Source organism: Mytilus trossulus, chromosome 1, assembly GCF_036588685.1.
Source record: "Mytilus trossulus isolate FHL-02 chromosome 1, PNRI_Mtr1.1.1.hap1, whole genome shotgun sequence".
Taxonomy (NCBI): domain Eukaryota; kingdom Metazoa; phylum Mollusca; class Bivalvia; order Mytilida; family Mytilidae; genus Mytilus; species Mytilus trossulus.
Genome location: NC_086373.1, coordinates 40,246,437 through 40,270,271, shown reverse-complemented (window position 1 = coordinate 40,270,271; position 23,835 = coordinate 40,246,437). Strand labels below are relative to the sequence as shown.

Here is a 23,835-nt window from a genome sequence, read left to right as displayed (position 1 = left end):
ATCCGGATATATTGGGATACCAGCATCCAGATATATTGGGATGCCAGCATCCGAATATTTTGGGATGCCAACATCCGGATATATTGGGATGCCAGCTTCCGAATATTTTGGGATGCCAGCATCCAGATATATTGGGATGCCAGCATCCGGATATTTTGAGATGCCAGCATCAAGATAAATTGGGATGCCAGCATCCGGATATTTTGAGATGCCAGCATCAAGATAAATTGGGATGCCATCATCCGGATATATTGGGATACCAGCATCCAGATATATTGGGATGCCAGCATCCGAATATTTTGGGATGCCAGCATCCGGATATATTGGGATGCCAGCTTCCGAATATTTTGGGATGCCAGCATCCAGATATGTTGGGATGTCAGTTTCCGTATATGTTGGTATGCCAGAATCTTTAAATAATTGGAAGCCAGCATCCAAACGTTGAGGTATTCAATAGACTTCAATATGCGATTAAAAGAATTACATCAGCATCTATCAAAGGTGGAGATGCAATTTTAATTTTGTTCTTCATTATCCGCAGACACTTTTCTTAAATATGCCATATACAGAAATAAGAAGTGCTTTTTATACAAAACAATTTCACAACTACAAAAGCTTCTAATATAATCGAGAGAGCATCCATAATCTTTGAGAACCAATAAAATCTATAATGCAGCATCTACTATTCCTAGAAATGAATGAATCAGTATGATTTTTTTGTAAAATGAGCATATGTTGATACTAAAACAAATGCAATATAGTAGAAATATTCCAAATATGGAACATGGCCGTAACATTTTCTCTGGACATTGTAATATTTAGTAGAATACAACATAATTTTACCTTAAAAGTTCAAAAATTGTCAAAAAATTCTCTTTTAGCATATGAGAATTACAAATTTTAGTTGAGAACTCATTTGTGTCAAGAAACAAAAATATCAAGTAAAATAAATAAAGCCAATAGTATGCTTGGGCTGATTAACAGAACTTTTAACTTTAAAGATCAATATACATTTTTAAGACTATACGTTGCGTTGGTACGACCACATGTGGAATATGGAAATACAATATGGTATCCGCATTTAAAGAAAGATATTAATGCTGTAGAAAAAGTGCAGATGAGAGCAACTAAATTAATTCCTGATATACGACATTTAAGCTATGAAGACAGATTAAAAGTACTTAAACTACCCTCCCTAACTCACAGAAGGCGAAGAGGTGATATGATACAAGCGTTCAAAATATTAAAAGGAATCGAAGATATATCTTATGAAAGATTTTTTACTGTCATCAGTACTAATACCCGTGGGCATAATTGGAAATTAGCAAAACCTAGATGTAACACTTCTTTTCGATTAAGACATTTCTCACAACGTATTATTAATGATTGGAATAACCTACCAGTTGAAGTTATTTCATCTATAACTGTGGAAGCCTTTAAAATTAGTATAGACCGTCATTGGGAGTCAGTCATGTATCAGTTAGGAAATTGATGAGGACACAAATTAATAGTTTTATATATAACTTTTAATTGTGTGAAATAATGCACCAAATCATGCAGGATTGATGATTGTATCAGTTTTTGAAAGTGTACCAAAATATGGTGGGCTAAAAAGGATAGGATCCTTCCATATGAGCCCCACAACGATCTTACAGGTATCTTACAGGTAAACATAGCTCCTATGGCTACAATAGAACATAGGAGAAAATGATTTTTTTTTATTTGCTTTTGAAGAAAATAGGACGATTCAAAGAACATTTAAATAAATTGAAAAGCCAAAATAATCATTGATGAGAGAATTAACCAAAAAAATTAAGGTGAGCGATTCAGGCTCTTGAGAGCCTCTTGTTTTCAATACACACGTAGTACGGAAAAGCATCCGAAATAGACAGGGATATTACTATTATAATTGTGTGAAACGTCATAAATTAGACGTACACAACCGGAAGTATACGTGATGGAAGAAGACCTCCAAAGAAAAAGTAAAATATCCATAAATATTGCAAATTCTGCTAGAAATGCAGTGACACGACATTGAAAATTTTTGAGAATTTTATTTGCACACATGTCTACCCAAGATAATATTGAATTGCACTGTAACATGCATAATTTTGTAACTAAATGTGTCCATACGTGCACTGGCTACTGCACTGTAAAAAAAATATGTAGAACTTAAAGTTGCAAGGTAACAACACGATGGTTCCGGTTTTTTTCTCATAAACTTGGATGTTATGTCTGTAACATCAACTTCTATCATAAATTTGGTGTGATTGCCATCATTTGAAGGTGAAAACAGCACTTCAGACATCACCATACTGCTGTACTTTTGAAGCTTTGTGTCATCAGCATCCTTTTAATATGTTCCCATGATTCATCAAAATATCCTTTTCACAAATCGTCAGATATCACCAATAAATGTTGTGACTGTGTTTTTTGGAAAAAATTTAACATGAATTGTCAAAACCAGTTGACTTTTTTTATCGTCTAAAAAAAGTGTACATTTTTTCATCAAAGAGGGGGGATAGGACCTTTATGGGGACTCCAGGATCGGGTGTTTTTAAGCTCGGGATTTTAGGATTGATGCTTTAGGGATTAGGGAATTCATTCTTTAAATTTCAGGACCTTGGGATTTCGTGTTTTTTTAAGTCCGGGATTTCGGGATTTTGTGTTTTTAAGCCCAGGAATCTGGGATCAGGACCCCTCCTACCCTCCCTCATCATACACTCAAAAACATTTTTACCAATAACATCATTTCATCAGAATTTTCACTGTTATTCGTAACTTTCAGGTTGAGATTATTATACATGTTATAAAAATTTCATTGATTTGAGCCAGTGCATAGCTTGTCATTTGTCCAAATAATTGTGACTATTTAATTTTTTTGTTTTTACACCTTCCTGTTACCTTATAAAACAAGAACCATATTTTTGTGTGTTAGACTTTGAGACGGAATTTCTCTCTCAACTTTCAGATTTTATTTGGCCATGAAATTTGCATTAAAGACTAGAAAGCTTGAGCAAAACTTGTCAATAATATCCCAAAGTACATTTGTAATGATAGAATAAGTTACAATTGGACCATAATTTGCTATTTGGCTCCGTTTCCTATAACTATAGAAAAGTGATAAAATGTGAATTACTGTAAGAAAAGTTGCAACTTCATCTAAAGATGCCATTATTTTTATCAACATACAAGTGTATGCTACTCTTCCCTAGAAAAAAAATAAAATATACGAATTTCAAAGATTCTACAACCGTATTTTTGTGTCGTTTCTCGCCTTATTTATTGCTTCCGAAGAGCATAACGCTGACTGATTTATAGATAATCGTCACCGGCAAATTCGTAAATTTTGCTTTCAAATAACAAAGAACATCGACCAATAAGAATAGTGAGAAGAAAATGCCGAGAACTATAAGTATTTATGTAGCAGATGTAAGAACAGTGGCGTGATGTTTGTGTCCGATTTCGTAACGCAATTTTTAGATGATGTTATCTGCTTTCTTGTAATAGAATTCTTAAAAACAATATGCAAATATGAACTCTCGCGAGATGTTCAAACAGGTAAATCCGAGATGATTTACATTCTTGTTTTGATCTTCGTAATAATTAAGTAAGAAAACTACGTTGTCGTTATGCGTTACATTTCACACGAAACAGAAGTCCAGTTATTTATTAAAATTGTTTTTGTCCTTAAGTTCTAACCATTTCCATGATTTCCGGTCATACGTGAAACATGTGACTAACATGTGATAACGCCATTACGGCCGGATGTACGAAGTACTAGGTCTAAACATTGTTTTTGTTTCCAACGGGATGTTAGCAAACATAATCTGTAGACTTGTTTCGTCTTGTTTAAAAGAGGAAAATACAATTGTCAAAGAGATTGCGCCGGTGGTCTGTTATTTTTTCTATGTGCATAATGTTACATACGATCCTGTGTGAAAATAAATGCCCAATGACTTGACAAAATCGATTTCATATTTGACAGACGTTAGAACACACTTCGTTTCCCGATAATGACGTGAAGAGTCCTTGGAAAAATCAATCGAAATTACGTCACTTATCATTTTACCAATGCTCGTTGGATTGATTTAATTTCAGCAGTAAATATTACTTGATATTTTAGGTGAATAAATATAATTTAATAACAAATACATGTTACATGTAATATACCGTTACACTTAGAATGTACAAAGTTAGAATCCTGTCACAGTTTTTAATTAATATTTTTTATTCATGTTCTGCAAACACTTATCAGAAACGCAATAAACTTGTCAAAGGAGAAGTAAACTTTTACCATGCATGACTTGAAAGGAAGTACTTTATTGATTTTAGCCCACTAAAGTAGGTTAAAATGTGGAAACCATGTAGATGGTGTACAGGTCACAAGTATTACATTGTGCCTATTTTAAAGATTTTAATTCCAAGTTAAAAGTTTTTTTCTTTACTGGATTTAAAGAATGTTACATTGCCAATGATTCGGAATAAATTGTATATAACTGGAATATCAAAACCAAATATAAATACATTTTTTTTTGCTTAAACATCAAGATACAACGATTATGGTATCCTGTATCAATGGAAAAAATATGGAAAATTCTGAATAAATTGTACTAATTGTTTTCAAAACAAGCACATATTTAGGAGTTTTATAATACTGTTACATTTAAGATGGATTTTAAGAAAAAGTATACTGTTCAGATTATTTTAAGCAGATTTTGCAATAAAATAAAACTAAAAAAATGCTTTCGGTTTCTTATGGTTTCCTGTCAGGTTTAAAAAAAACTTTAATATAACATTGAAAATAGAGTTTAAATATTAACATGAAGCAAGTAACACTAGTAATGGGGTTTATTTATGCCTTTTGAATTATATTGTGCAAAATAATGAAAATAAAGATTGGTTTCCTGTTTGGTTTCATGTCACGTAAACGGTGAATCAAAATGTATTAATTTTTTCTCGAAAAACTCAATTGTTCCATTCATACTATTCTAACACCAACACAACCCACAAAATAAAAGTTAAAATTTTAGAACTTATAAAAAAAGGATACAAAAAGAAACCAAAGGCCGAATACCAAATTATGGTCTAATTATATCCAAGCTTAAGGCAAGCAATAATCTACTGCTTTTTTAAAAAGTTTAAGCGGATTTTACTTTTATTGAGTATAGAACATATAGAATATAAAGTTTCCACCAAACTTAGTAAAATTTGATGAACCCATACACATGATACATGTATTTCTGGAATATTTGCATATTTGTATTATATTATCTGGAATTCAGTTTGGTGGAAAATTATTATTTACTCCAATAGTGAAGAATCTTGAGGAGAAATCTGCTTAACGTTTCATAAAACAGTAAATTCTCATGCAAAGTCAACTACTGGGTTGATGTCATTGCTGTTTGAATTTTTATTCCTTGAGGGTATCACCAGCCCCAAAAGTACAATAATAATAGGGGATGATTAGTACTTAGTCTTAATTTCTTAAAAGACTTGCTCATTTTCGGGGTTTGTTTGGATAGTAAACCCGGCAAATAATTAGTAACAAACCCCTGTGTTTGATCGTTTTTAAATTCATCGTTTGTTCAAAGTAAGTAAAACAAGTTTGTGAGTGACGTCGGGAAATGCGGTTAATTCATTTCATCTCATTCCCTTCATATATGCCTCTTTATTCTTTAAATAAAAAAAATAGATGTCAATGTTGAAATCTTTGTTTATTTTGATCTGTCAAAGACGCCATTTTGTAAAATTTATTAGACTGGTCCCGCGGAAATTTTGAAAAGTTTGAAAAATGCGAATAAAAATATAGCAACACAGTTGTGTTGGATAGCGCTGCGGTCAGTGCAATAGGACAGTGGGGAATTGCAATTGCGCTGAAAAGCACTGTGCTAAAATGGCCTGGGGAGAACACTGCCTAAAACAGTGTTATGATATTACACATGTTACAGAAAGACGTGAAATAAAACAATCCAATTTTGATTTTTCAACCTCCTGTCCAGATGTTTCATGATCAAGATATTATAAAAAAAACTATAAAATTGCAGTCCTCCTTCTGTATGATACACTGAAGCACAATAAAAGAAAAACACATTTGGCAATCCATTTGAAATTAGAATAAGAAATAGAAGAAATACCATATTTTTATCCTACATGTCATGCATGTTCAGTGTAAAATGGTGAATAATGCCATCAAAATAATGATTTTTTTGTTTGTACTTTATTCATGTGTTATTCATTATTATTTTTTTTTGTCAGCTTGCATAGATCTAAAACCCAAAATGATAAAAAGTTGAATAAATCTAGCATAACATTACAGAATAAGAATAAGAATAAGAATAAGAATAAGAATAAGAATTTTATTAGTTTGAAATCCAAACAATAGGATTGTTACTAAAATACACAACAAAAAAACAAACAAACAGGCATATTAAAATTACAAAACGATAGTCAATAAACAGTTACATTGAAAGAAAAACAAAAACATAGATCAATAGTATTAATTATAATACTATTTTTGACAGCATGCCTCCTCTTTAAAGTTATGTATTAAAATATTATGCTTATGTATCAAAAAATATGTTATAATATACATTACACAGTTCATATATTGACATTATAATTGTTTCTCTCATTATACATTTCACTTATGTAGTTAACAATGATAAGTAAAATATCACATTCTTCGCAGGAAAATATAAAATCAAATTTATTTTCTTCACTCATGGAATTAAAACAGGGGACAATATTAGAAATTTCATTAAACATTTTGATCCTAGTTTTATTAATTTCTGAACATGTAATGATGAAATGAAATTCATCTTCCAACTCTTTATGGCATAAAGGACATATTCTATTTTCTAGAGCTGTTTTGTTGTATCTTCCACGTTCAACAGCCAACATACTATTACTTATTCTTATTTTAGCATAATTTTTTGTAACATTTTTATCTAAATTCAATAAAAGGTACTTTTCTAGTTCATACTTAACTTTAAATTTTCTGTAGGTTCTTAGTTTATTTCCATTTATTGAATTTTCATCATTAAAGAGACAATTTTTCCAAAATATAATGTAATTTTCATTGAGCTTCTTCACGACGGCTAATAGTAATCGTTTTTTAGAGAAGGTACATTGATTTTCCCAAACATGAGTGAAATTTAATTTTGAAAGTAGCATTTTAACTTTTGAAGCAAATCCATCATTTAACTGCTTGTTAGCTTTATAAACATTATATAATAAAGACTCATTTTCATTTGACTTTAAAATATGTAACCAAAATCCTATAGAAGACTTAAGGGCCTGTATACCAATAGGGTACATTCCCAATTCAGCTAATACAGCTGTATTTACTGCCTTTGAATTACAGAAGACACTAACATGTATATTATTGATCCAGTGCATGAGATAGAAATATAAAATGGTAGGTAGCATGTCATTGCTTGTACAAATGTTATACTGATAAACATTTTGTATACATAAAATCATGATCATTAAAGCTGGAGATAGATACAATGTATGGCTAAATATGAAAGCATGTTAGTTTGATTAAATGTGGAATAAATTTACATTCTGTTTTTTTTTTTTTAGGAGGAGATATGACTGAAAATGAAGGCCTATTAGATGGTTCAGGAGATCACAGTGTTAATGATCCACAACCTTCAGGCATTGATAGTTTAACAGACAGCACAGCCATAACAGAAAGTACAGTCATCATTGAAGGACCTGATGTGTCTGATGATGAAGGTAGGCTTATAAAGTACAAACTGCCAAGCTGTATTTCTGAATTCATTTAACTGTGAAACAATGTTTGAACCAAATTTTCAATAGGATTATGTAATACATATGTTTTTGAAAATATACCTTTATGCTTTTTATTCTGAAGATTTTTGCATTGACTGTTTAATAGTTATGTTCCGGACCATATATGAGTGTTTGGACCATACATTGTAGGTGATGGTCATGACCATATGTGTATACTCATATAGTTATTAATGTGCCGGACCATAGGAGTATTTTGACCATATAGGTATTTTTTTCAAATATGCATTCAAAAAAGATTCAATAATGCAATAAACTTTATCTAAAAAAACAATGATGGTTACTTGACAATATATTAATTTAAAGGCTACGCTAAAATTAAATATTGATGCCAAAGTTTATTATCATCGCCTATTACATTCTTGCATGTACAAAATGTAGGCTTATGGTGACATTAACCTCCTCACAGTAACATAACTATTTTCGCATTTGCGCGCCATGGTTGTACAAGATCCTTTTTAGTCACATGCACCTTTTGTTTGCAAGTGAAAAGATAGCCTTCTTTGCAGCTGCGTGCAGTGATGCTGAAGTTTTGGGTTAATCAGATTTGTCTACGGTGTTAATGAAGCTCTAGAATTCAGATATCTTAATATGACTTCACTACACCATATTCTATATAGTAAACTGTTACAAAACAATTTGAATAAACTTCGTTCCTTGCCAGTGACTTATTTTGTGACAGTTTATTGAGAAATTTTTGGAAGTTACCTTTTCAAGATGAAAGAGAACACAAGTTTTAGTCAATTATTACAGTCTCTAGTTGACTGTTTTAGATATTGGTGAACATCTTGTACAAATAAGATGTGCTATGATTGCCCATAAGACAAATTTGCATCACTTGAGTCTTTTTTCAATCCAAAACAAGTGTGATACTAGAATTGAAATTTTATGATAGGTGAAATATACACCATATTTTCAGGGATCACCATGAATAGTAACTGGAATTTTTAAAATGTTTTTATATTTTTGTGGTCATATATTGGTATCACATCGTCGTTGCTGTCGGCCTCTTCCAAAGACGGATGGTTTCAGCATAATAAATTTAGTATAACTAAATAGAAATCAATAAATTTTTATCACAATTTTTATAACTACAAAAGGAAGCTTGGGACTAATATTAAACAGCATAGTGAATTGCTCTAAAGCAAAAACATTTTTTAAAGTTCATTAGACCACATTCATTCTGTGTCCCAAACCTATGCTGTGTCAACTATTTAATCACAATCCAAATTCAGAGCTGAATCCAGCTTGAATGCTGTGTCCATACTTACCCCAACCGCACAGGATTTGACCTCTGCTGTCGTATAAAGCTGCGCCCTGCGGAGCATCTGGTTATTTAAACGGCAATATGAATAAATTTTGGTGAAATTGAAGGGTTTAACTGTCATGACTATTAGAAAATGTAACACAGATATTTTTTCTTTTTTGTGAATTGCAATTTCAAAATTTGTCATACCACCTTATAAAATTGTTAAAATATATAGTTGTAATCTTGCAAAAGTTATTTGGGACTTCCTAAAATTTATTATTTTCCTATGTGAAAAAGTTGAATTGACACAAATATACACTACATGTATTTGTCCACTTACCTTACCGTCCCATATATATAATTTTGTTATGTTGGCAGTATTTTTATGCCCCCTACTGCATAGGAGGGGGTATTAAGTTATATCCTTGTCCGTCTGATGTAACATCCATACATTTTAAAGTAGGTTTCAGTTCTCTTCACTTTAGTTTGCCTCTACCAAAAGTTATGAAACTAATACAAAATGCTTTTAACCACAAAAACAGATTAATTTTGGTGGTGTTACTTTTACTGTTCTTCAGTAATGTCCTGTTATAACTTTTATGATATGTAAATGGAATCTTATCATTAATTATCTATGGACACAATCCCAAATTGACTTATTATTTTTGAATAAAATGTAATTGTTTTTAGCAGGTAACTATGACTACAGTGATGATTTTGAAGATGATGATGGAGAAGATGGCAGTAATGATGGAGAGGAAACAGACATTGAAGATAATTTAGAACCACAATTTACAGTGTGCCAAAAGGCTGACCCAGATCTTCCATCCACAGTCACTGTATTAGATACTGGTTGGGGCAGTAAAGTATTTCTTATAGGAACTGCTCATTTTAGTGAGGAAAGCCAAAATGATGTATCAAAAGTTAGTATGTTTATGAATGATAATTTAGTTGAAATTCATTATTGTTCATAGAGCCTCTGTTGTTCTTCGACTCAATTCACTAGCCTATCAGCTTTGAGTTTGGTTTGTTTGAAGTTAAATCATGACAAGGTGGTGAGTTTTGATTGAGCCTGATCTAAATTGACATGGATTGCCATTTTTTCTTGCATAATGTTGGTGGATTCTAAAAGTGCACTGTCTTCCTCCACCTATAAAAACTGGTCATCATGATGTAGCCAAAGTCATTGAAATTTAAAAAAATACAAATGCATTAAAAAAATATTTATTAATCTTTTGTGTCGATTTTATTGGGTGCAGATAGAGCACTAGTTCAAGGGTTCAAAGAAGTATTAACTTTTTATAGCTTTTTGTATGCAAAATTGTAAAAACAAGGATATCATTTATCCACAAAAATAATGTGTTCTTGATTAGTTGAAAATGGTTAATATGATTGCAAATATAAATCCCCAGTATTTGAAACAAACTTAAGAACTGATTGAAATTTAATTCGACTTTACGAAAAAAAAATATTTTAAGCACAGATATGTTTTTCTTTATTTTACGTTATACAAGTTGTCTATTTACACAACAATTAGGAAAAAAAAGTAATTGAAATATTGCAGGCAATAAATGCTCAAAAGTTAACCACCAAGGCCCAACCACAGAATTGTTAGTATCACCACTGTAAGAAAAGTACATTTAAAGGACTACTTTTTTTTGCTCTTTGAACAGCCAACCATCCTTTGCTGAATTGAAAACCAGTTTAATAAAAAAATATCTCCTACAAAATGTGTTTAAAATCTGTTTTCCTTTTCTTTCAGGTGATACAGAGAGTCCAACCAAATGTAGTTATGGTAGAATTATGTAACAGTAGAGTTAATATATTACATTTAGATGAAGAAACTTTGTTAGAAGAAGCCAAAAACATTAACTTTGAAAAAATCAGATTATCCATACAGCAGGTGAGGAGTGGTTGTCATACTTCTTGTAGACCGATTACCATATTAACGTCTGGAATATCTTTATTTCATTATTGTTTTGAACAGTATCATTTGATATGTAATGGCTTTTTCATTCAATTCATCAAACAGGATACACAGGAAAATCTTAATTGTCTCATATTTGTTTGTTTTTATAGGGATTAAATTCTCTTGAACTGAATTTTAATGTGCGTATTGTTATGCATTTTTTTCTGCATTGGCTAGAGGTATAGGGGGAGGGTTGAGATCTCACAAAATGTCAACCCCGCCACCTTTTTGTACCTGTCCCAAGTCTCTGGCCTTTGTTAGTCAGGTATTTTTTTAACTTTTAGTTGTACAATTTGGAGTTTAGTATGGGGTTCATTATCACTGAACTAGAATATATCTGTTTAGGGGCCAGCTGAAGGACAGCTCCGGGTGCGGGAATTTCTCGTTGCATTGAAGACCTGTTGGTGACCGTCTGCTGTTGTCTGCTCTATGGTTGGGTTGTTGTCTCTTTGGCACATTCCCCATTCCCATTCTCAATTTTATTAAGATTATAACACAATGATTTTTCGGATAACATAACTTTTGAACATTTAGATGGTTTAAATTGTCCCAGCTTTCATTTCCACATTCCTAATTTTTTTCAGACGCAGGGTATTTCATAAAAAAATTACATGTAATAGACATCAATCTTTTCTAGTATCTGTGGTACATACTTGTAGTTTAACAATCTTGAGACAGTTGTTACTAATAGTCTAAGGGAAATAACTCTTGATTTTAACTGAGAAATGTGTTAAACTGGAATTTTGATAAATTGTAGAGTGGATTAGTTCAAGGAGTAATGCATTTGTTACTGCTAAGCATGTCTGCTCATTTAACCAAAGAACTGGGAATGGCTCCTGGTGGAGAATTTAGAAGAGCTTTTAATGAAGTAAGTTTAGATTAAAGTAAGAATGGTCTCTGATGAAAATTCAAAATATCAACATTTACATAAATTAGGTCTTTTTCAAAAGAAAATGTATATATAGGTGGTAGTGTACATTTTTTTCAATTTTTAATGTGGAAGATGCTTAACTCATTTAAAATATATAAGGTTTAAGAAATAAAAAGATAAAATTGTCCACTTGTTATTAAATTGTATACAAATGCTTTAACATTTGTCTAGGAATATATTTTTTCACACAATTTGATATCATAAACTTTGATTACTTTTAAGTGCTTTAAAATTTCTAGTAAAGATATTTATTATTTACAGTTGATATTTCTGTTTAAGGTTTACACAATAGCATTTTGCCATAACTAACTTCTAGATAATAAAGGATTGACAAAAGAAAACTTGGCCAAAAAATACATTGTCAGTCTTACAGCACACAAAATGTTAACTTTACTTGACTTGTAATATCTAGAGTAAGAAAATTACTGATTTAATTTGATTTTTTTATCTCTACTTTAATTTCAAATGAAGAGGTTATTGTCAATAGAAATTGAAATACTTGCTTGTTACTAATAGTTATTGTTTTATTGACTTCAGGCTAAATTGATCCCAGGTTGTAGATTATATTTAGGAGACAGACCAATACAGATTACTCTTAAAAGGGCATTAGCTTCACTATCAGTGTGGCAGAAATTGAGATTAGCATGGTATCTTATCACATCCAAAGATCCAATCAGGTATACACAAAAATGATAGAATTTATAAATCAGTTAGTGCTTGAGGTTATTGACAAGAAGTTTATTGATGTGAAAACTGGCTTTGTGTTAAGTTTGTTAAGCCTCGGTCACACCTTAACGGATAGCTGGAACCGATGCCTAATAGATATTTTTTTTGAATCTGTTCATGTTCATTAGACGTTTGTTCTTATCCGTTAGACGTCCGTCCTTATCATTTGCATGTCCGTTTAGTGTACATTTTATCTATCGTCATCTGTTCGGTCCAGTGGAAATTTTTTTGCATGTGTAAGAATTCATTCTTATGACATCATCAAATTGGTAAATGCATGTAAACAATTTTGGGTTGCCCTGACCAATGAAGTAAGACATGTAAGACAACACACAACATTAGTATGTGGATGACTATCCTCTATAATTACTTATATACTTATTTTAACTGTCTTTGGATGACTACATGTACAGACTCTCATAAAGAATTTAGCTTATTCAGTTGACAGCAATAAAATTTGCCAACTTAGAAAATATTAATTCTAAGTAACTATGCTTGATACATATAGTTCATCTTGTTACTTGTTTAACAGGCGTGTCTGTTTGGTCTGTTTAATATTCACATGGGGGGAATAAATGTTAAGATTTGAAAAATACTGATACATATATTTAAATAACAATCATTTCCATGATAAGATTTATTTGCTAAAGAAAATCCCACTGCATTAAAATCTATCTATAGACTGATTCTATAAACAGTTCTCATGATATATGCAGGGACAGGCAATGTTAATGATGTTCATTTTATTTCATTCACAAAACATTAAATGATTAGTTTTTATGAAATTTATCGCCTTTTTATACGACCGCAAATTTTGAAAAAAATTTCGTCGTATATTGCTATCACGTTGGCGTCGTCGTCGTCGTCGTCCGAATACTTTTAGTTTTCGCACTCTAACTTTAGTAAAAGTGAATAGAAATCTATGAAATTTTAACACAAGGTTTATGACCATAAAAGGAAGGCTGGTATTGATTTTGGGAGTTTTGGTCCCAACATTTTAGGAATTAGGGGCCAAAAAGGGCCCAAATAAGCATTTTCTTGGTTTTCGCACTATAACTTTAGTTTAAGTTAATAGAAATCTATGAAATTTTGACACAAGGTTTATGACCACAAAAGAAAGGTTGGGATTGATTTTGGGAGTTTTGGTTTCAACAGTTTAGGAATAAGGGGCCAAAAAAGGGCCCAAATAAGCATTATTCTTGGTTTTCGCACAATAACTTTAGTTAAAGTAAATAGAAATCAATGAAATTTAAACACAATGTTTATGACCACAAAAGGAAGGTTGGTATTGATTTTGGGAGTTTCGGTCCCAACAGTTTAGGAATTAGGGGCCAAAAAGGGACCCAAATAAGCATTTTTCTTGGTTTTCGCACCATAGCGTTAGTATAAGTAAATAGAAATCTATGAAATTTATACACAAGGTTTATGACTATTAAAGGAAGGTTGGTATTGATTTTGGGAGTTTTGGTCCCAACAGTTAAGGAAAAAGGGGCCCAAAGGGTCCAAAATTAAATTTTGTTTGATTTCATCAAAATTGAATAATTGGGGTTCTTTAATATGCCGAATCTAACTGTGTATGTAGATTCTTAATTTTTGGTCCCGTTTTCAAATTGGTCTACATTAAGGTCCAAAGGGTCCAAAATTAAACTTAGTTTGATTTTAACAAAAATTGAAACCTTTGGGTTCTTTGATATGCTGAATCTAAAAATGTACTTAGATTTTTGATTATTGGCCCAGTTTTCAAGTTGGCCCAAATCGAGGTCCAAAATTAAACATTGTTTGATTTCATCAAAAATTGAATAATTGGGGTTCTTTGATATGCCAAATCTAACTGTGTATGTTGATTCTTAATTTTTGGTCCAGTTTTAAAATTGGTCTAAATTAAAGTGCAAAGGGTCCAAAATTAAACTAAGTTTGATTTTAACAAAAATTAAATTCTTGGGCCTCTTTGATATGCTGAATCTAAACATGTACTTAGATTTTTGATTATGGGCCCAGTTTTCAAGTTGGTCCAAATTAGGATCTAAAATTATTATATTAAGTATTGTGCAATAGCAAGTCTTTTCAATTGCACAGTATTGTGCAATGGCAAGAAATATCTAATTTCACAATATTGTGAAATAGCAAATTTTTTTTTTAATTAAGAGTTATCTTTCTTTGTCCAGTATAGTAAGCAAGAAATATCTGCAAGAATTTTTTTTAATTGGAGTTATCTTTCTTTGTCCAGAATCAACTTAAATCTTTGTTATATACAATATACAATGTATATTCACTTTTCACTACCAACTGATAAATTTAAATAATCTTTACCATTCAGTGATAACAAGCAGTTTTTTTACATCTTAATATTTTATGATGTATTTAAATGAGTAGTAATTGTTGCAAACTCCATTAGAATATTTTAATTGAAATTAGTTTTGGAATAAGGGAAAGGGGGATGTGATTAAAAAATTGGGTTCAATTTTTCTCATTTGAAAGAAAATTTCTTCAAACATTTTTTTGAGAGGATTAATATTCAACAGCATAGTGAATTGCTCTAAGAGAAAACAAAAATTTTAAGTTCATTTGAATACATTCATTCTGTGTCAGAAACCTATGCTGTGTCAACTATTTAATCACAATCCAAATTTAGAGCGGAATCCAGCTTGAATGTTGTGTCCATACTTGCCCCAACCGTTCAGGGTTCAACCTCTGCGGTAGTATAAAGCTACGCCCTGCGGAGCATCTGGTTCCTTTTAACATTCCTGTGAGAACTCTTGAAATATTATATGTACAGTCTCTCAAGGGAAATAATTCATGTACAACTTGTTGGAATGGTTTTGATTAGAGCAGACAACAAAATCAAACACCACAATATTTAAGACTCATTTAAAAAGAACTGTTACATTTGAATTTTTATGAAAATTAATATTTCCACTTTACATGCACAATAAAGAATCGTAAATCCTAAAACATTTGTGGATTTTATAGTTGATTTATTGTAGAGCATTATATTATTTATATTTCAGTAAAGAAGAAGTAGAGAAATGTAAGCAGAAAGATCTGTTAGAACAAATGTTGAAAGAAATGACAGGGGAATTCCCTGCCTTGTCAGAAGTTTTTGTTTCAGAAAGAGATGTATTTTTGACCCACTCTCTAAAAAATGCCGCTTTGCCTTTGAGATCTACAGAAGAACCACATGGTAAGTAGGAATACTATTAATAATGAAGCACAGTACCTTTTATTGCCTCATTTATGGGCATTATGTTTTCTGGTCTGTGCGTCTGTTTGTCTGTTCGTTCCTTTGTCCATGTGTCCATCCGCTTCAGGTTTAAATTTTTGGTCAGGGTAGTTTTTGATAAGGTCGAAGTCCAATCAACTTGAAACTTAGTTCACATGTTCCCTATGATATGATCTTTCTAACTTAATGCCAAATTAGAGATTATCCCCCATGTACACATTCCATTAAACATAGAAAATGATAGTGCAGATTTGGCATCCATGTACTAGGGACACATTCTTGTTTGATTTTTTAATTTTACTTTTAACTTGGGTCTTTGAATTTTCTTACCTTAAAAAAGATGGGTTATTTTATCATGTGAAGGTTCATTTCCAGAAAACAAATTGCCAAAATCAGAATAACAATGATTCTATTTCATGTTGCTTTTCATGCCTCATATAGAGGCATTATGTTTTGGTCTGTGTGTCCCTATGTTGGTTGGTCCATCTGTCTGTCCTGCTTCAGGTTAATTTATTGGTCAAGATTGTTCTTGATTAAGTTGAAGTCAAATCAATTTGAAACTAGATACACATGTTCTCTAAAATATCATCTTTCTAAATTGAAAGCCAAATTAGAGTTTTGATCACAATTTCACAGTTCACTAAATGTAGGAAATGATAGTGTGAGTGAGCCATCAATGTACATGTACTATGGACACATGCTTGTTGAAGAAACTGTTTCTGTTTTACATTTAATTTTAAACCTTAAAAATTATTAATTGGTATGATTATTCTTATATAATTGTCAAATTATTCTTTTTCTAAATCAGTACATGCCAAAATAAGTCAAAAACTTTTTGATTGTAAAACTATTGACATATACGTGTTTATCAGTAAGAAAGAATACCATAGATGGTGTAAAAATGCTAGGCTATCATTATTGAGACATAATTACATGAAGAATTCTGATATTTGTAGTATCAATTAATAGTTACAGATCAATAAAATCTATTTGTTCAGTTCTTTATTTACAGTGACATACTGCAGCTGTGCTATTTGTGCAGTCAAATTGCATTGACCATATATTCATTGTGTATATCACCTTTTCTTTGAAGTTGTTAATTTGTTTCCAGAGAGTTTGATTCATGACGTCACTAAAAATACAGGTTCTCAGAATTTTTACGCTCTAAATTAAACTTGTTTTAAATATGATTTTGAACCAGAACCTTTATTCTGTATGCCATGTGATTTTCAATCAAGCTCAAGGTTATTTCATTTTAAAATGATACATATATATATTAAATAATTCTGAATTAAAATTGAGTTATCTTTCTTTCTTTATACTTTACAGAGTTACAGCCAACAACAGTTGTAGGGGTAGTTGGAATAGGACATATGCCTGGTATTATCCAAAACTGGCCGAAAGAAAAACATGATCTTAGAGAAATTACTAGGTATTAATATTATAGATAAATGTCTGCCATTCTTTTTGCTTAGTGAAAAAGAGAGCCAAATTCCAAAGATATATTTTATATTTAGGGGCCAGCTGAAGGACACTTACGGGTACAGGAATTCTCGCTACATTGAAGACCCATTGGTGACCTTCGGCTGTTGTCTGCTCTATGGTTGGGTTGTTGTCCCTTTGACACATTCCCCATTTCCTTTCTCAATTTTATTACAACACTTGACATCTATCCAAAACAAATTGACAACATAATGGCATACAAAAATAATTCCAAAAGACATAAAAAAACATAACAAAGAAAGCTAAAAACTGAGTAATTCAAACCTAACTGAACTGCTCTTGAGTTTTGTCAGGATTTTATAGGTAAAATTATAAAATTTAGTGGTAGTATGTATTGTAGTATTGCCATTGATTGTGAAATTTGAGCACTAACATAAACCCAGAAAGATATTTACCATTCAATGTGTATCCCAAATATGGAAAAAATATTAAAAGTATTGTAAATTCAGAAATTGTTGAATGCATTTATTATTGCGAATTTGTAATTTGAGACTAAAATGTGATCTTTATTTTTGCGAAATTCAGAAAAATCCTGTTTGATTCATATAAAAAAAATGAAAATGCGAGTTTAAACTATTGCCATTATAACCCTGTTGCATTTTTTGCAAGAATAAAAACATCGCAATAATTTCTGAATTTACAGTATTTAATTGTTTTTTGGAAACACTAGGAGAGAATGTTTTTATTTTTCAGTTTTGTAATTCATTTTAAAATTTGGAAAATATTTTTAATAAGTCAAAGAGTTACATTTGAATGAAAAGTATGTATAGTTATAAAATATTATTTTTATTGTTGAAACAATAATTTACCTGCGGCCAAAAAGATATTTAGGAAGTGAGTTTAATTTAATTTTATCTTTTTTTTCAGCATACCAAAAGGATCTATTGTAGGAAAACTTTTTGTTTGGAGCTTCAGATTGACTTTTATAGGAGTTTTATCTTATGGGTGCTACAAAGTGTATAAGTGGACATTTCCGTATTTATATCTAAGTCTTAGTAAATAAATATTTTAAACTGCATGAAGATATATCAATATTAAAAACCAAGGATGATGAACATGATGATATGTACAGTGGAAGTTTTTGTGGCTTATGGTCATATGAATCCTACATTTTAGTTTGTCTTTTATAGATAGTTAAAAATCTATCTAGAACTGGTAATTTGAAAATAATCTGTGCTTTCACGGATCAATAATGAAAGAAGAAATACCTATCTTATTGATTAAAAGATATGTGGAATAATCAGTAATGAGACTACTTTATAAGAACTTAAACAGACAAAACTAAAACTAATGGTTAATAGGATTTTTTTTTAATCAATGGAAAACAATCTTATATAGGATAAACATAGGAACTCATTGACAATAATATAATGTAGAAAAATCCAAAAATTGGAAGTGAAATAGTGTTAACCTTATCCATAGGTCCCTCCACTTTTGTTGGGGTCTTCTTAATGAGCTATTTCTAAATAACACACAATGACATACCAATGATATCTCAGCATATTATGCAGTTCCAAACATATGCTTTAAACTAAGGATAATTGAACATACATGTTATACTTGAGTGATTTTTATAAAAAAAAAATCTTGTTTAGGTTTTATTCTCAAATAATTTCATTACCTCTTATATTTAATTCAGTATTATGGAATATTTAGAGGCATTGTCAACTACATATTTTTATTAAAGGGCATATGATACAGAGAAAAACTATCAGTTACTGGCCAAGGGGAGGTAATGATGTTGCTAATGTAAAATGTTACTTTTATGGATGTTTAACTGCAACATATCGTTAGAACAAATGCATTTTCAACTGATTCTTAAAATCTTCTTCAGAAGAACACATTTACCCCTTTTTAAACTGACATTTGACTTGAAACTGTATTAAGATTATTTGTTCCAATTTTTATGAAAAAAATCATCAATGCATATTTTTTTATAATAGGTAAATATGAAACAAACAAAAAAAGCTGTATTTTCCTCCTACAATCTTGGGAAATTTAACTAAATTGATATATATTAACAAAGAAAAGTTACATAAATTAGAAGCATTATTTTGTCAAGAGGTTATTTCTCTTTTTTTTTTTACATAAGTAAGCATGTTTTATCTTTTGAAATAAAAAAAAAGTTTAGTATGTCTGTCCAAAGGATAGAAATGGTCAAGAAACCAAAATTTTAAGTAAATGTCTAAATTTCAACCCCATTTATCTCTAACTGTAACACATGAAGGTATATTTTTCTATAACAATTGACTAAGCGAAGAATTAGCTTATATGCAAATTTCTTATGAAATTAACCATGGGATCAAAACTGTATTGTATAGGTGCATTGCTAAGAAATTTATGTTACTGACATTTCCCTGATCTTTAAATAGGGTATGATAAATGTACCTAGCTGTATGAAATATTCTTGATATATTTAGGCATTTACAGTAATTATCATTTTTGGAATAAAAGATCTTTTATTTGCATACCCCTTATGAGGTACACATATACTTGTTCTTTGCAACTGAAATATTATTGTACATGTACTATAGAATAAGTTGAATTTGATATATATATGTTATGCATTAGTTACTTTGTTTAAGTTTTTGCATTAAAATAAATATCACTAGAACCTTTCGTGGTAGTTAGTTTTAAAATAAAATTGGAGGAATATACATGTATGCTTCTCTTTGTAAGTGATCTGCAAATCTATTGCATAATATGAATGGACTTTCACATTTTTGAACTGTGTAAAGTGAGTGTATTATCTCCAAATGTTTTATAAATGTAAAATAGTGCAGTTGTTTATTAGGCTTTTTTTCTTTGCTTTTTGGATATTATCTCTTTTTTTTCTTTGCTTTGGATATTATCTCTTCAAGGGTAAAAATAAAACGACTGCAAAAGGATCAGTCTAATGATGCCAAAATTGTTGATATGTGGTGACACAAAGATAAACATAATTAGTTCTGTATTAATTTATCTCCAAATATAAAGGAATTTAAACCCTTATGTCACTTTAATAAGCTCTTGTTTACCTAAAGCAAATGTGATTTATATTTATAGGGGACTAGTAAATAGCTTTAAATAAATTACAGCAACAATCTTAACAAATTGACTAAGAAATGGCAAAGATATTATAATGAGCTGATTTTATATGTTTTGTGGCTTTTTTCGAAATTTAAATATTTTAGTCTTAAAAATGTGCACTTCCACTTAATGATGATAAACTGCTTAACTTCTAGTCACAGTACTATATACTGAAATAAGATGACAATCTTGAATTGTGCTATAGCTTTTTATATTTGCACCATTATATTATTTAGCCAAGTGCTTAAATTGCATCATTGGTTTCAAAGGGAATAAGCATATTTTTGTTTTCATTTAGACCATTCATTACTAAGTTTAAAAAAATATATCGTGTCATGTAACTTGAGAAGATGTAAACCAATATTGTGTTAACATGCCACATGTAGACATTCAATATTCAATTTGTCAGAGTTTTTGATATATTAGTAATGGAAAAAAAATGTACGATTTAGCCTCTTAGAAGACTGGGCTTAAAAGAATATTCAAAATTGTTAAAACAATATTTTGAGTTTTAATCTTTTTGTCTTTGAATCTATTTTTTTTGTTTAATCTTTAGTTATAACCAATTATTAATCATTAATAGATTTGTAAGGCAACTTCATACAACTTCTGATATAAAGTTGAAATAATAATGCTTAAAAATTAGCTCTATTTAGTATTATAGGTCTAAATTGAATAGCCCTTACAATGTTAAATACATGCCCTGTAAATACAAAGAACATAGAATCAAACAATGCTTTTGGGGTATAAAATGTCACAGAAGTACATTAATTGTCAGGAATATGACTGTGCATTATTTATAATTAAATTTTTTTAAGCATATTGTTTGATATTTGTTCTTTTGTAAGCTTGACTCCCAAGTAAATCCCAACATTGAATATTTAGCACAATTAAATTTGTGTGATTTTGTAAATAAATTGCCTAAAGATTGTCTAATGATATTGTAAGTACATAGATTATAAAAACATTAAGGAAGATAGAACTTCTCCTAACTTTCGTTTTAATAGGGAGAAGGATAATTATGAATGCAACTTATTTGAGAAACTGCTGATTGAGGGACCACTATAACTCATAAATTTAGGAAAAACTGTCAATAAAAATTATAACATTGTCACACGGATATTGGAATTATGACTCTAGTCAAAATAGTTATTTATGATATAAAGTTTTTAGGCTTGTTAAGCAGAGACGAGCTGAATTGTATTTGCCATGTATCACACTTTGCACTCTATAAGTTAAAAAAAAGAGCAAAAGTTTGGGGTGTTTTTTTATGGTATGTACATAAATTGGTGATTGCTTTGAGGCATGAATATGTTGTTACTTTTACAAACATTTTTAAACTTATATTTTCTTTGTTGAATTTGCTTTAATGCTTGGAAAGACAAACCTTTCATGCTTTCAATTGCAAGTAAATAAAAAAAACCTTTATGTCCAGACTTATATTATCTGCCAAAACCTGAAGAGAATGAGCAACATAAATGTATGCCTGAAATTTCTTGTTTAAATCTACAGAAAAAACACCCTTTTTAAGTGGACTTTTAGCATGTGACCAACTGTCATAATCTTACAAGAACTCTTATGCTGTTGAAATCAAATTGACTTTAACCTTAGATCACAGTTATCACTGTTAAAATCCTACTTCAACTCTATAATTTTTATTTTGTATGTAAATGATAAAAACAAAGCCAGGATAAATAGCAAATAAAAAGATAAAAGATTGTCAATTTTTCTGGAATATTATTTTTTATATGTAATTATTGTAGTTTTTTTTAGCAGAGATAAGATATAGTCTAAAGTTCTCCTAATTATTTTTTATCTGTATTAAACGTTGATAAAATGAAGGTATTATCTCAACTTATAAAAATATCTTTGACCAGTTTACTTTAACAAATTATTTTGATGTTAGGTTCTGTTGTTTAATGTATTATATTGTTAGATATTATTTATATGTGTATGTTTTTTACAGAAACAAATATTATTTAGGTGGTTGTTATATATGAAAACACAAACAATAAAGAACGTTAGTTACTCTTTTTTCAATGCAAACTTCAAATGTCCAATATTCAAATAGTGGAGATATACAAGCTTGAACATTAAGAGGATTTTAAGAGATCATTATTCAAGTACCTTTTTTAGCTCACCTGGCCCACAGGGCCAAGTGAGCTTTTCTCATCACCAGCCGGGTAGTCAGCACGTTTGTGTTGACATAATTATAAATTAACTGTTAACAAAATTTTGAATAGATTACCTTGGCTGTATTTGGCAAAACATTTAGGAACTTTTGGTCCTCAATGCTCTTCAACTTCTTTGTACTTTATTTAGCCTTTCTAACATTTTTATGCCCCACCTACGATAGTAGAGGGGCATTATGTTTTCTGGTCTGTGTGTCCGTTCGTTCATCCGTCCATCTGTCCCGCTTCAGGTTAAAGTTTTTGGTCAAGGTAGTTTTTGATGAAGTTGCAGTCAAATTGACTTCAAACTTGGTACACATGTTCCTTATGATATGATCTTTTTTTCTAATTGTAATGCCAAATTAGAGATTTTACCCGAATTTCACGGTCCACTGAACATAGAAAATGATAGTGCGAGTGGGGCATTCGTGTACTGAGGACACATTCTTGTTTTATTCGAGCGTCACTGGTGAGTCTTTGTAGACGAAACGCACTCCTGGCGTATATATGAAATTTCAATCCTGTTATCTATGATGGGTTTATTTATAGCATCTGAACTTAGCCCTAGCATCGACACACACACTTTTTGGTAGAAAATTTAGGACAACTTCACTAAAACGACAAAGCAATAGATTTCCTGTGGATAGCGTCATATCAGAACAACTGAAAACACACCAAGTTTAGTTTATACGAACAATCTTCAAGCACAACAGTGAACTGGATTACACGTTGTGTTTCCGTTTTGTCGTTTGTTTTCTCTTATTTTTAAGTGTGAATTCACATTATAAGACGTGTCACGGTACTTATCTATACCAAATTCATGTTATATGTGTTATTCTCATAGGAACTTGTCTAATGCTTAGTTTGTTTCTGTGTGTGTTACATTTTAATGTTGTGTCGTTGTTCTCTTATATTTTATGCGTTTCCCTCAGTTTTAGTTTGTTACCCCGATTTTTTTTCCATGGATTTATGAGTTTTGAACAACGAATGGAGCAAAATAATGTCCATGACAATGAGATGCGCCAATTTCCATTGAACGGACTACCAATTAACATTGACTTGCCATTAGTTGTTCTTCTAAAACCGACATAATAGCAGACTGTAATTGTTGTCGGAGGTGCAGAAACAGAATGCCTAAGATGCCACTGCTGTTGGAGATATATTTCAACGAGGGTATCA

General features: G+C 30.7%; 1 protein-coding gene across 2 annotated transcripts; it reads left to right on the top strand.

Annotated features, from left to right (window-relative positions):
* Positions 1-1,928: 1,928 nt before the first annotated feature.
* On the top strand, positions 1,929-21,981 carry LOC134724480 (traB domain-containing protein-like). Of its 2 annotated transcripts, none has more exons than XM_063587527.1 (9): positions 1,929-1,982; positions 7,588-7,743; positions 9,761-9,990; positions 10,830-10,970; positions 11,794-11,904; positions 12,505-12,644; positions 15,702-15,874; positions 17,243-17,345; positions 18,284-21,981. In XM_063587527.1, the coding sequence occupies exons 1-9, from the start codon at positions 1,958-1,960 to the stop codon at positions 18,417-18,419; spliced, it is 1,215 nt and encodes a 404-aa protein (XP_063443597.1). In that variant the 5' UTR covers positions 1,929-1,957; the 3' UTR covers positions 18,420-21,981. The 2 variants fall into 2 exon arrangements, with proteins under 2 accessions (XP_063443597.1, XP_063443588.1); XM_063587518.1 differs by having other exon boundaries at positions 9,758-9,990.
* The last annotated feature ends 1,854 nt before the right edge of the window (positions 21,982-23,835 follow it).